Source organism: Barbus barbus (assembly GCF_936440315.1).
Source record: "Barbus barbus genome assembly, chromosome: 41".
NCBI lineage: Eukaryota > Metazoa > Chordata > Actinopteri > Cypriniformes > Cyprinidae > Barbus > Barbus barbus.
This window is the reverse complement of record NC_136719.1, coordinates 10,070,421-10,084,519: the sequence shown is the minus strand read 5'-3', so window position 1 is coordinate 10,084,519 and position 14,099 is coordinate 10,070,421. Positions and strand designations below refer to the sequence as shown.

The 14,099-nt window shown below is 34.4% G+C and overlaps 1 protein-coding gene across 1 annotated transcript; it reads left to right on the top strand.

Annotated features, from left to right (window-relative positions):
• Positions 1–268: 268 nt before the first annotated feature.
• On the top strand, positions 269–13,531 carry LOC306860913 (tyrosine-protein kinase HCK-like). The gene is made up of 13 exons (XM_079402935.1): positions 269–686; positions 3,632–3,756; positions 4,433–4,469; positions 4,927–5,023; positions 5,106–5,201; positions 6,172–6,275; positions 6,606–6,752; positions 6,894–7,046; positions 9,164–9,346; positions 9,430–9,506; positions 10,114–10,267; positions 10,397–10,528; positions 12,531–13,531. Exons 2-13 carry the CDS (start codon positions 3,640–3,642, stop codon positions 12,731–12,733), a joined length of 1,500 nt encoding a protein of 499 aa, XP_079259061.1. The 5' UTR covers positions 269–686; positions 3,632–3,639; the 3' UTR covers positions 12,734–13,531.
• The last annotated feature ends 568 nt before the right edge of the window (positions 13,532–14,099 follow it).

Below are 14,099 nucleotides of genomic sequence, written 5' to 3'. Positions count from 1 at the left end.
CTTGCTCATCTAATGTTTTCAAGCAAATCTTTTCTAAATCTGCCTTTGTTATAAAAACTTTTTTGTTACATTTTTCCCTTTTATTTTAACTTTATCATCACTTATATTTTAAATAATTCTTATTTGTCAAAATTTGAATGATACTTTGAAGGCTGTTTTTTTTTCTCAGAATTGAAGTGGCATTGCAAAAGGGTTTTAAACAGCTTTTTTTTTTTTTTTTTTTTTTTTTTTTTTTTTGCAACCTTCACACAAAATACCCTGGTTTCACAGTGTTATACGAAGACTATTGCGTGAATAGGGCATGCGGATATTGAAGCGGAATATTTATGACAGATTTCCTGACTACAGAGTGTCAAGCGTCATAAGAGATGGAATTTATTTATTTTTGGGCATTATCAGCTCGCTATGAATCGGATGGGTTCAGTGTGTATGTATGAGCCGAGCTGACTCGGAGCGCGCCTGTGTTCTAAACTGTTGTCTAGGAAGGGATCTCAGTAGTTTTTGAGACACGTCCCTTAACTTCCTCTTGGACAGTAGGCTAAAGCGCGAGTCTACTGAGAAACCGAAGCGCATCAGTGTGATGGAGGAGCCGGTGTGAAGCGGCTTCAACATTTCTACATCTCGGTTAACTAGCGAGATTTTGTGAATAAAGAAATATACTTTTCTTCTGGATTGCAATTTAAGTGGTAAGTTCGCTTAAAATACATATTATTATTATTTTTACATATCTTCTTTGAGTTATTTAGTTAGGGTTTTATATTGTTTAATAATTTCTATTTTATATATATATATATATATATATATTGTAATTAAACGATTAGGTCTTTAAGTCGATTCAGACGCTGATTTTCGATGTTCGTTTTTTTTTTTTTTTTTAAGCAAGGTTTCATATTCACCAAACTTAAATAGTATAGCCCTAATATTAAAAATTAAAATTAATTTAATATGTCTACTCTTTCTAGTTTCCTGGCCTGTTTTGGTCGTTTCTCAGTAAACTTAGCCCAATAATAATAATAGTAATAGGACAAAAATCTACTTCATCAGACCCATATTTCATCACACGATTTAGGCCCAGCTGTTTATTCTTTTACTGAATTGTTTATTTGAATTCATTTGTAAAGTATGACAGGTACTGTGTCAAATCCAATAGGTTACTTTTTTTTAAATGCAGTCATGTGTTTGAGGAACCCGCATGTTTCTTTGAAATAATGTCATGCTTTAGCTTTAGTTATACTGGTACTTCCATAATTCACTATAGTTTTACAGAACAAAACAATATCAGAGCACACATTTAAATATTTCTGTTCCTCTTCAGAGGATTGATCTCCTCATGAAAAATGACACTCAAAAACACACTCTTTACAGTAATATTTCACGTTTTTCTATTGGCTGTTGGCCTGCTGAAGTCAGTCAGCTGTGGTGTTTTCTGACACTTTGCACATACATGTTTCAGAGAGAGAAAACAAATAACAATGAGAGAGTCCTGACAAGGAAGGTGGAATTGACACATCCCACATTTGCATGTGTGGTTAAATGAAATGAGCTGTATAGTTCTGAGTCTCCCTGCGCTCCTGTGGGAAAGGTGGAGGCGGTTCCTCTGAGCTCTGGGGCTTTGAGGGACAAAATAAGCTTTGGATGGGACGGGTGACACTGTCGAAAGGCAAATCTGAAAATTTCCTCCGGGTATGATCAGTTATCGGATTCGGAGTCGGAAGAAGGAAATGTACCTGTGATCAAGCCAGCAATTAAGCAGGTTGAGAGGAGACTATACCTGAACATCAACTCCCCTGTGAAAAGAACTACTTTAGTATACCTTTCATTAGAGTACGTATTACGTAAATAATAAAACAAAATAAAAAATATAGGACAAAAGTGCAAATTATGTTTTCGGACATCAGCATGTTATTAAATGCTATTTGTTGAACTTTTTATCCACATACATACACTGTAAAAAAAAAAAACAATTTTAAGGCAACCAGCTTCAGCAGATTTTTGAGTTCTCTCAACTTATTTTTGTAGGAGATTCTCAACTTTTTGTTGTATAAATTTAAAAAAAAATTTTAAGGTTGCCTTAAAATTTTAAGTTGGCTCAACCTTTTTTTTTTTTTTACAGTGTAGGACTTAAATCTACTGTGTAATTTCACAATTATGGTTGAAGTACTGTCAAGCATTTATGAAAGAAAAACTAGCATTTAACATTAATAATGTTAAAAATGTAACATGATTAGAGATTGCGCTTTTTAAAGGAAGCATTGTCATAAAAGTGTACTCTCTCTTCAGTTGCCTTTATTTCAGCAATGTTATATCATTTTCAGATTATTTAAAATACACTTTGAAGATTTGAAGTGTACTACAAGTGTACATTTAATAAAATGATTGCTCTTGAGTCAGCCAGTGAGACTAAAAAAGCATTCGAAATCAAAAGCAACACACACAAAAAAAGCTTCAAATAAAGAGAAAGCAGAACATGGGTGAACAAGCTACAGGAAACAAGTTTTTAATGCGCCATGTATTTCTCAAACTCATTGCATCTACTGAAGGACGCAACTTTTGCAGTTCTTAAATTACAATTCAGTGTTCAGCTGAATGGTGCTACACTGAATAGACTCTCCAATGACATTTCTACAATTTACTTCTTTATCCTGGTTATCTTCAAAACAAATAGACTGACCATTGATATGAAATTTGGTGTTTTGGTAGTGGTTTTGTGTAGGGTCATGCACGTCCAGATTAAGAGTGAATAAGTTAATTATCAAGCATTAAATTGAACATGAACCTCCACCATAACAGCACACTGCACTCTCATGACAAGAGATGCAAGTTAAAGGTCCTGTATTCTTAGGCGATAGCCACAGAGAGGCTGAAGAGCTCAGAAACATGGGGTTTCTGTTCACCTCTCGTTCAAAATTGAGGAAAAAGTTTTTTTTTTTCCTTGCAACAATCGACCAAGTAGGAATCTATTTTTTGATGGGAGGCAATTCTTTACGTTTTGGTTGGTTAATTTCTGCTACGTTCTCAGAAAAGTGTTTAGTGTGTTAAGGCTAACTGATTTGAATCAACTTTGAACAGTAGGCCTTAACCAACCACAGTTTCCACTGAGCAGCTTCCGCATAAGCATGTGTGAGTATGTTAATGACAAACCACAGGCGAGAGAGAACTGCAGCCTACAATGTGGAAGTCAGTATGAGAAACCTGGTTATTTTGACTTTCACTACATTTATCGGTCAAGGTTACGTTTCCCAAAAGAGTCATACACCAATTGTAGCAACCAATGGCACCAAGGGTCTCTACGATCTACACAGGCTTCCAATGATTTTGGGAAATCACGTTTATTTATGTCTGACTCATAATATTGGAAATACTAATCTGAAGTATCATCTTACCACTTAGGTTCATCTTGTTGTACACTATGCCAAAAACGAGACATTTAATACAATTGAGTCATATATGGCACATTACAGACATTTTTCTATCATAATCTGCTCCATACATGCTTTTCGAGCATCAAAAATAACCGTTGTTTAATGGGAACTCAGAACAACCCATGTTTTGCATATTTTCTATTCTGGAAATGTTCTGTTTTTAAACGCACAAGGACAACCTGCATTAGTGTCGTCTGTTAACTCTTCAGGCCTCAACATGGGCTGTGTGGGGACCAAACCGGAGCAGGATGCTATTGGCAAATCGATGGGCAGCGATGACAACCGCAACCAGACAGCACATTACACCAAAGACCCAACGGCAGGCTCCAAAGCTGTAAGTAGAAGCATTTGGGAATTTCCAATTAAATTGAGAAGGCATCTTTTCAGGGTTATTCCTGAGCATGATTTCTACTGAAAAGTGCTGAGTTGCGCTAATCCATCAGAATTGGCTTCTTCAGCTCATTTTGTGATTTCAAATACTATACTTCCACTTTCTTAGAGTCTTAGAGACAGAGTAGTATCAGCTGTATGATCATCTTGACTTTGCACATATTAATAAAATATTATATATAATATTTTGACTTAACTTTTGTTTTTATGTTAAGTCCAAGTTTTAGTTCTTTTTAAATGTTATTATTATTTTTTAAACACTTCTCTTTAGATTGACTTAATGTAACATTAATTTAACATTTATCATTTTTAAGTTTTTCATCTAATACGATATTTTATTTCATTTCAGCTTTATTCCAATTACTGAAAACATCATTTTTAATAGTTTTAGTAAACAGTAACAACAGCGCTCTGTGCTTAGTTTCTAGCTGCTACTAGAATTGCATAATGACCTTAAAAAGGTAATTTTTCTCTCTCTGAGCTTGAAATGTGTATTTATTTAAACAGATATCTTCTATTTGAAAGACTGCCTCAGACAGGTCTGTTTTTGTGCTCAGAAAAGAGAACTGAAATGTCTGTGCTGTTTTAACTATATACTGCACTTCTTCTTCCATCTATAGAACAGAACCGCCTCCAACCCAGCTCCTGGGCCAGATAGTAAGTGAAATTGTCTTTGCTTTCTAGTAAATAGGTAGGATGTCTGATTCTGAATGTTAGAGTTTTGTAAAATATTTAAATACTTAAAAAATACACATTTCAACTCATATGGCTGACCTTGTTAGCAAGAGTAAAAACATACAGTGAAGTGGAATTAAAAGTGTCATAAACATGAACAATTAGCTTGTTTTGAGGTTTAGTGGTGACGCAGACAGTTTGCTGTTTTCCACATGCATTTCATTCAACCTCAATGTGTGCTGCAGCACAGGCAGTGTATACGCCTGCTATTAATTCTCAACCTTAATCTATGGCTAAAAAGTATATTCTCACTTTAAAACCATAGTACTCTGTTGGAATCGTTCCAAGGTGTCATGTGACACCAGTCTGTCTCTTGCTCAGAATCATACTGAATGTGTGATCACAGCTCTTTCACACTAAAGATTCCATTTGCCTTTAGATTCAGAGAGCATTGCCATAGCTCTGTATGACTATGAAGCTATGCATGAAGGTGACCTGGGCTTCAAGAAAGGAGACAGACTCAAAATCCTTCTGGAGTAAGTAGACCTGTCATTCTGAATGAGGATTTAACACTTCTTTGACTAATTGAATAATTGATTGACCGATTGATGTGCTTAGGTCAGGTGAATGGTGGAAAGCAGCATCTATCAGCACTGGTCAGGAGGGCTTCATCCCCAGTAACTATGTTGCCAAGGATACTCTGGAAACTGAAGAGTGAGTAAATATTGTTTGTGTACATTTGTAGTGGTGCCATTGATCTCACAGTAAAGATTGTTAATAATATGTGACCCCAGTCACATAAACCAGTCATAAGTAGCAGAGGTATATTTGTAGCAATAGAAAACAATACATCATTGTATGGGTAAAATTTATAGATTTTTTTTGCCTAAAATCATTAGTATATTATGTAAAGATCATGTTCCATGAAGATATTTTGTAAATTTCCTATTATAAATATATCAAAAGTACATTTTTGTTTAGTAATATGCATTGTTAAGAACTTCATTTGGATAACTTTAAAGGTGAATATCCTATCCCAACAAACCATACACCAATGAAAAGCTTATTTATTCAGCTTTCAGGTGATGTACAAATATCAATTAAAACAAAAAATGGACCCTTGATTGTTTTTTTGGTCCAGGGTCACATATAATAATAAGGTTATTTAAAATAAAATAATATTATATTATATTATATTATATTATATTATATTATATTATATTATATTATATTATATTATATTATTGTGTGTGTGTGTGTGTGTACATTAAATTGATCAAAAGTGACAGTAAAGAGATATAATGTTACAAAATATTTCAAATAAATGCTGTTCTTTTGAACTTCAAAGAATTCTGAAAAAAATAAAACTTTTAGTTTCCACAAAAATATTAAAGAGCTCAGCTGTTTTCAACATTGATAATATTAAGAAATGTTTCACCAAATTGACAAGTTAGAATGATTTCTGAAGGATCGTGTGACACTGAAGACTTTGCAACACAGAAATAATTTACATTTTAAAATATATTAAAATAGAAAACAGTTATTTTAAATTATAATAATATTTTGCAATATTGCTGTTTTTACTGTATTTTTGATAAGATAAACAGCCTTACTGAGCACAAGAAACCTTTGACCGTTATGTTTTTTAATATAATCTTTACTCTGTTTATGTATATGTCTACAGGTGGTTTTTTAAAGGTGTCAGCAGAAAGGATGCAGAGAGACAGCTGCTGGCATCTGGAAACAAAATAGGATCTTTTATGATCAGAGACAGTGAAACCACCCAGGGTATGTTCAGCACAGTGTTATTGCTGAAGGGTTTTAGACAACACTCTTAAAAATTACACCACAGAAGGACCATTCAGTCAAAAGTTCTTTAAAGAACCATCTCTTTCTTACCTTTTTATAATCTGAAGAACCTTCTTTCACCACAAAGAACCTTGTGTGAAACAGAAAGGTTCTTCAGATGTTAAAGGTTCTTTATGGAACCATTTAGACGAAAAAGGTTCTTCTATGACATTAGCAGTGTTATTTTCTTATAGCGGTAATATTTTTACTCAGCTACACATCTTCCAGATCCTTATCTGCCCTTAAAAACATCTGTATCTCCCCCCTCAGGAAGCTATTCTCTGTCTGTCAGAGACTGCGACCGAACAGGAGACACTGTGAAGCATTATAAGATCCGCACACTGGATAATGGCGGTTTCTATATTTCTCCACGTATCACCTTCAACACCCTGCTGGATCTGGTCAGCCACTACAAGAGTAAGTAAAGTACAAAAATACGAATACCTGGACACATTTCATTGGATTATATACATATTTAATATTTACCAAACTTTTTCATGAATGATTGTTTACTCAGCTGGTTTACAACTAACAAACTGTATAAATTTGCATCTACAGAGCAGAGCGATGGGTTGTGCCAATCTCTCACTGTTCCCTGTCTGAGTCCCAAACCTCAGAAACCTTGGGAGAAAGATGCTTGGGAGATCCCACGTGAGTCCCTCAAACTGGATAAACGTCTGGGAGCAGGCCAGTTTGGAGAGGTCTGGATGGGTAAGACACGTACTGCTTGCTTTAATATGTATTTCCTATGTGTCTGCTTACTCCAAAAACTGTTGCTGTGCAGCATGGTTTGTTTAGCAGGATCTGAAAGATTTGTCCAGGGTAAAATACTATATAATATTATTATATAAGGTGAAAACATGTACTGATGCTCAAGAAGGCCACACAATGCATAGAGACAGGGGGTGTAAACACGGGAAGTCGTGGCCAAATGGTTAGAGAGTCGTAATCCAAAGGTTGCGGGTTCGAGTCTCGGGCCGGCAGGGATTGTAGGTGGGGGGAGTGAATGTCCAGCGCTCTCTTCACCCTCAATACTACGACTGAGGTGCCCTTGAGCAAGGCACCGAACCCCCAACTGCTCCCCGGGCGCCGCAGCATAAATGGCTGCCCACTGCTCCGGGTGTATGTTCACTGTGTGTGTGTGTGTGTTCACTGCTGTGTGTGTGCACACTTTGGATGGGTTAAATGCAGAGCACGAATTCTGAGTATGGGTCACCATACTTGGCAGTATGTCATGTCACTTTAAACTTTTTAAATTGGATGATCAGGATGATCAACTTATTTTTGTCTTCTGGGAAACATAATTATTTATGGTGCTTCTGAAGTACAGTACTAAATGAAAAAATATGATCGTTAAATAAATGAGAAGAATTTACACACCATCATCCTGTTCAAAAGTTTACATCCCCCTGCTCTTAATGCATTGTGTTGCCTAATTGAGCATCAGTAAATGTTTTCACTTCTTGTAATAGTTGTGTATGAGTCCCTCAGTTGTCCTCAGTGTGAAAATATGGACCTCAAAGTCATACAGTCACTGTTGGAAAGGGTTCAAAACCAAGGAATATGCAGGAGCTGGAGGATTTTTCTGAAGAATAGCAGGCAGTTGAACTGCTCAAGACCAACAAGGGACTCATGAACAACTATCACAAAATATAATATATACATACAGTCGTGAATCATCCATATACCTCGTGAGACATGGTGAGATTTACAATGGGTAGAACATTGAATGTCTTACTGCTTTATCAATAGAAAATACCGTCCCACTTTATATTAGGTGGCCTTAACTACTATGTACTTTAATTGAATTTAAATTAATCATTTGATAAAATCCATTTATTGTGTACATACATGTTTTTACATTGTACTTATATTTAAAAAAAAATACCTGTATATAATTACATCTGTAATTAATTTCTGTAATTACATTTATAATTACACTGTTGACCCATCCCTTACACCCCCCACCCTTAAACCTACCCATACCACCAAACCTGTCCCTAACCTTAACCATATCCCACCTCAATAGCAGCAAAAGTGTTTTGCAATGCAATATGAACACAATAAGTACATTGTATTTATTTTTAATATAAGTACATAGTAGTTATAGTAAAATACATTACACAAAATGTACATTATTGATATATGAATCACAATGACACTGTTATTCAATCACAACTTATTATTACAGTAATCATTTATTTATTAATTATAAAGGTGCCTGATGAAGACCTGATGGTAATATAGGACCTGATATAATATAATAATATTGTGTGTGTGTGTGTGTGTGTGTGTGTGTGTGTGTGTGTGTGTGTGTGTGTGTGTGTGTGTGTGTGTGTACACTATTCAAAACATTTTTAAATAATTGTTAATAATGTTAATAGTTTTTAAATTATTATTTTGTTAATAATTAATATATATATATATATATATATATATATATATATATATATATATATATATATATATATTATTTGTATAATTAATAAATATTTTCATTAATTATAAAGGTGCCTGATGAAGACCTGATGCTCGAAATGTTGTACTAGTATCAATATTTTTTTTTAGAGCAGTCAGATATCAGTGTGTGGACATTTTGTTTGGATTGACCTTATTTTTGTCCTGCACCTGAGCCTTCGGGTTAATGGGATCCGCACGCCTTTTTTTAACTTTTCAGTAATTATAAACCTGGAAAAACACAAACTTAAAGCTATACCTAAAATCTGACCTGATCTTGAACCCGATCTGAAACCCAACAGTTTCTCAGGTCCTGTCATGCTTTGGGATTCCAAGAATTCCAGCTTAACTCATCTCTTTTTGCTTTTCAGCAACATACAACAAGCACACAAAAGTGGCAGTGAAGACTATGAAGCCTGGCACTATGTCTGTGGAAGCTTTCCTCATGGAGGCCAACTTAATGAAATCCCTCCAGCACGACAAACTGGTCCGTCTCAATGCTGTGGTCACCAAAGAGGAGCCCATATACATCATTACAGAGTACATGGAGAAAGGTGTGTGTGACACCAGACTCCACTGTGCAGAGCATGGCTTTATATGTCTGTTATTTATCTGTTTGTATGCCTGTATTTTACAGGCAGTTTACTGGACTTCATTAAAAGCGATGAAGGGAATCGTGTCCAGTTGCCCAAACTGATTGACTTCTCAGCACAGGTGAGACGATTTGAAGATCTCATTTGTTCAGTTCATGTGCTTTCCTCCCACATACAGAGTCACGTTCCCTTGATGTGGAAGACAGGTTTGCCTTTGTAGATTTTAATATTCAAATGTGATAACTGACAAACAGTAATATTTGTGTACAGAGGTGTGTGTGTATGAGTGTGTGAGAGAGGGTTGAGTCCACCATTAACATGACAATCAATTCCTTTAACTTTCTGTCACTGTTAATCCAGGATAATATCAGTTTGTTCTCTCTATTGTGCAAGTGATTCTTTAAAATAGTGAAATAGACATTTGCGGTCAAAAGTAAATAATGAAACTGTTTTCAATTTATATTATAAAGATATACGAGATATATTAGAAAATATTAGGTAAATACGACTTTTCAGTCAAGTGAGGATTTTGAATGCAAGTGTGCGTGACGGTTGCAAAAAAGGGTGCGACACTGAGTTGGAAAGAGGAAGAGAATTGCAAGCACTTAACAAGAAAGATGTGAATCTGCCCTGACCTGAGCTTATCGCACCTCTCGCTCTCAGTGACACAAACCCAGTGTAAGCACATCATTAAAGTAACTAAAACACCATTTTTTCTCTGACTTCAGACAGCAGAAGGTATGGCTTACATTGAGCAGAGAAACTACATTCACAGAGACCTTCGTGCTGCCAACATCCTGGTCAACAAGAGTTTAGTGTGTAAGATTGCAGATTTCGGACTGGCCCGTATCATAGAGGACAATGAATACACTGCCAGAGAAGGTAAGTGGGATACGCAGCCAAAAATAATATTGAGAAAGTTCATTAAAGTTGGTAAACTGTGGATACATGCATGTTTCTTTATATGTTATTGTCAGAGGAAGTCATGTTAATATTTGTTTGTGACCTAAGGTGCAAAGTTCCCCATAAAATGGACTGCTCCAGAGGCCATAAACTATGGTTCCTTCACCATTAAATCAGATGTGTGGTCCTTTGGCATTCTGCTCACTGAAATCATTAGCTATGGTCGCACACCGTATCCAGGTTAGTGTTCACCACAATGCACTGTGAATATACTAAAAGGTCATTCTCTGGAATCTGTGCCATTTGTGCCTATTTGTTTTTCTCTGTGACTTCTAGGATTCCGAATCATTATTTAATTGGTTTAACTTTGTTTTCAAAACTGTACAACTAAAAAATTAGAATTTTTAAAATTTGATTTAAATCAACTGCCTTATCATTGTTACTGCATTATCAAACTTTTAAATAAAATAAAAAATGAGTAATGTAAATGTATTTAATTTCTACTAAAACTCTGAAAAAGTACATTTCTTGACATTAAATTAAATTATAAGCTTTACTTAACTATAAGTTTAGATAAAACTTAACTTTGTGAAAAGGGGTCATGAACTGAGAAACTAAAATTCCTTTGATCTTTTGACATAAGAGGTCATTGTACTATAAATATATCCTGTAAGTCTAAAAACAGCTTATATTGAAGGCAGTCTGCCAAAAAGGACAGCTTGTGGAATGTACGACTCTATGATGTAATAATGTGGATAAGCACCGCCTCTGCAGAAGAAGATCAGCACCTGCTTCAACAGTTTCAGCTCTGCCCACCGATTCGTGCATGTAGTGGGTAAATGACAAAAGCGGAAAATGCAGGTCTATACGGAAACCAAACGATAAACTTTATTTAATGAACTTTATTTTTAATGAAATTCTAGACCACGTGAGTAAGAACCTGGTCTTTTGTTCACTTCATTTTACCGTGGATTTGTTTACAAACAAGGCATAATTGGACTCAGGATTTTCAGAAAGATTGAAACTAAAAGATGATGCTGTGCCGACTGTATTAGATCTGACATTAATTTAGCACTACACAAGTGTGAGTAACTGTTTTCATTAAGTGGGTACTATTGCTTTGTCTGTTATTACAGATTGTTTGATATGTACTGAGTATTTATGCACTTTTAATCTAAATCACAGCAGCATCCATCTGTGAACGATGTTGGATGTCAAATATACACAAATGTTAGCCAATCACAGCAGTGGACGTTTACTTTCGAGTCTACAATCTGCCACACCTATTCAAACAAAGCGTTCTGATGAGGGGGGTCAAAAACAGGACGGAAAATAGGCTATTACTTCTAAATTTGAATTTTTTGATGCAATCTTGAGAACATTATAAGTGGACCTCAGAGAACAGTACAAAATAAAAAACAAAGGCTCATCATGACCCATTAAAAAAATTAGGCGCATCAAATAAACCTACACAGAAGTTTAATTTATTCTTGGTTGAGTTCACATAACTTAGTGCAGTAAACTTTCAGTAATAACTGAATGAAACAAACTCACTTTAGGATACTGTTAAAAAGCTTGGGGTTGATACACTTTTGAAAGACATATCTTATGCTCACCAAGGCTTCATTTATTTGATTAAATATATTATAAACAGTAATATTGTGAAATATCATTACAATTTCAAATAATTGTTTTTTAATCATTTATTTTAATATTTTTTAAAATGTAATTCATTCCTGTGATGGCAGCATCAGTGTCAATGTCACATGATCCTTCAAAAATTAATCTAATATGCTGATTTGCTGCTCAAGAAACAGTTCTTATTAATATCAATGTTGAAAACAGTTGTACTGCAACTTTTATGGAAAGTATGCATCATCATTATTAAGAAAATCTCTCTTCTTTTAAAAAAAATAAATAATAATAGTTAGTTTTTCCTGTCATAATATTTGAGGGAATAAAATTATTTTTCACCAACTGGTGCAAACAGAAGTAGGTTTCAGGCTTTATCATACCTGGTGCAGTAATACTAGCTAGCTATGGTCTTGGAGTCTGAAGTGAGAAAATATGATTTCTTGAATTTTTAACAATAACCTTTAACAATAATTTTTTTTTATATACAAAAGCAATTTTGAAAAATTCTGAATTGTTAAACTCAATTTGCCCTGTTTCCGGAGAATGACCCAAAACTAATTTATGGTAGCAGCTGATGCTAGAAACTCTGTGTTTATGGTGTGTTTAGGAATGACAAATCCAGAGGTGATCCGTGCTCTGGAGAGAGGTTACCGTATGCAGCGTCTAGACTCCTGTCCTCAAGAGCTCTATGACATCATGCTGGAATGCTGGAAGAACAAGCCAGAGGACCGGCCCACCTTTGAGTACCTGCAGAGTATACTGGAAGACTTTTACACTGCCACAGAGAGCCAGTATCAGCAACAGCCTTGAGACACACACACACACACACTTTGACATGACCTTGATCTTGCATAAGTCCAGTTTATCAGGAAGAAATGTACACATATGTAACTTATCGATGCCAACTTGTTGACTTTATACATATGTAGCGAAATTAAATGTGAAAAGTTATAGTGTGTTATTTAATGATATGTAAATGAATACAATTTCAAAATCTCAGTAATAGCTGTTTTATTCCTATCATGCAGAGCCCTATGCCTTACACTGAGTGTTGCACAACAGAAGCTATATAAAGTTAGAATTTTTATATAAATATGAGAAATAATATTCTTTTTTTCTTGTTATAATTTCTCTGATTTATTTGTAAAAACCTGATGACAGATGTATTTTAGAGCTAATCATATGTGTGTGTGTTGTAATTGAGAGTACACATAGAGCAAAAAAATAAATAAATCAATTGTAGCTTTGATTGCTTAAGAAAAGATCATTTCTAAAACTTCCACCTACATTAGGTTTCAGAGAAGTTCTTGTGGATTAGGAAATGTATATACATGTAAGAAAAGGAAAACAAAAATATTGATTTTAAATCATTGCTCCAAAGAAAAAAAAAAGCATCTGTGCCTAAGGTAGTTATGAATATTTCTTTGAGTTTCTGTGTACTGTTATTTTATGAAGTTGTAAGTTTATGCTTCCCTTTTTCAGGATTTGGGACTTTTACAAGTCTGAAGCAATTTCTCACTTGATATGTATCTTACTTGTACATCTTCTGTTTTGTTGATATTTGTTTGAAATTTTGTGCAATAATAGTAAACGATTTGTGTGACTTTCTTTTTTTCTGATTTCCTGCAATCATATTGAGGGACCTTAGCTGTGGCTTCATTTAAATAATAAAAAAAAAGTAAGACATGATGCTGATTATGCAGCTGATTTTCAGTACACTTTTCCATGATGTAAAGTCTTTTCCAAAGAGTTACCTATAAATAAATCTAGTGTGTATGTATGTTGTTACAATTAATCCATAAAACAAATCATTTTGAGTAGTGTGAAGGAAAAAAAATCTCATTTTCAACTTAAATTATTTTATTGATGCATTTATTAAACCGTGGAAATTACCACATTGTTAAGTCATAACTAACACTATAATGATAGCAATATAACAATATATATTTTTTATAATTAAGTATTTTTGTATAGTTCAGTGTAATGATCATATTTATTCATATATCTTGCAAAGACATACATTTCTGCAAATATTTTTGGCCTTTTACTGCAATGTGTGTTTTCCTACGCATTATAAACTTTTCAATGACACATTATTAATGTTTATGAGAATTTGAATTCATGCGGCATGAAATAGTTTGATTATGATCCATTCATTGCTATTACTAGAGGCTGA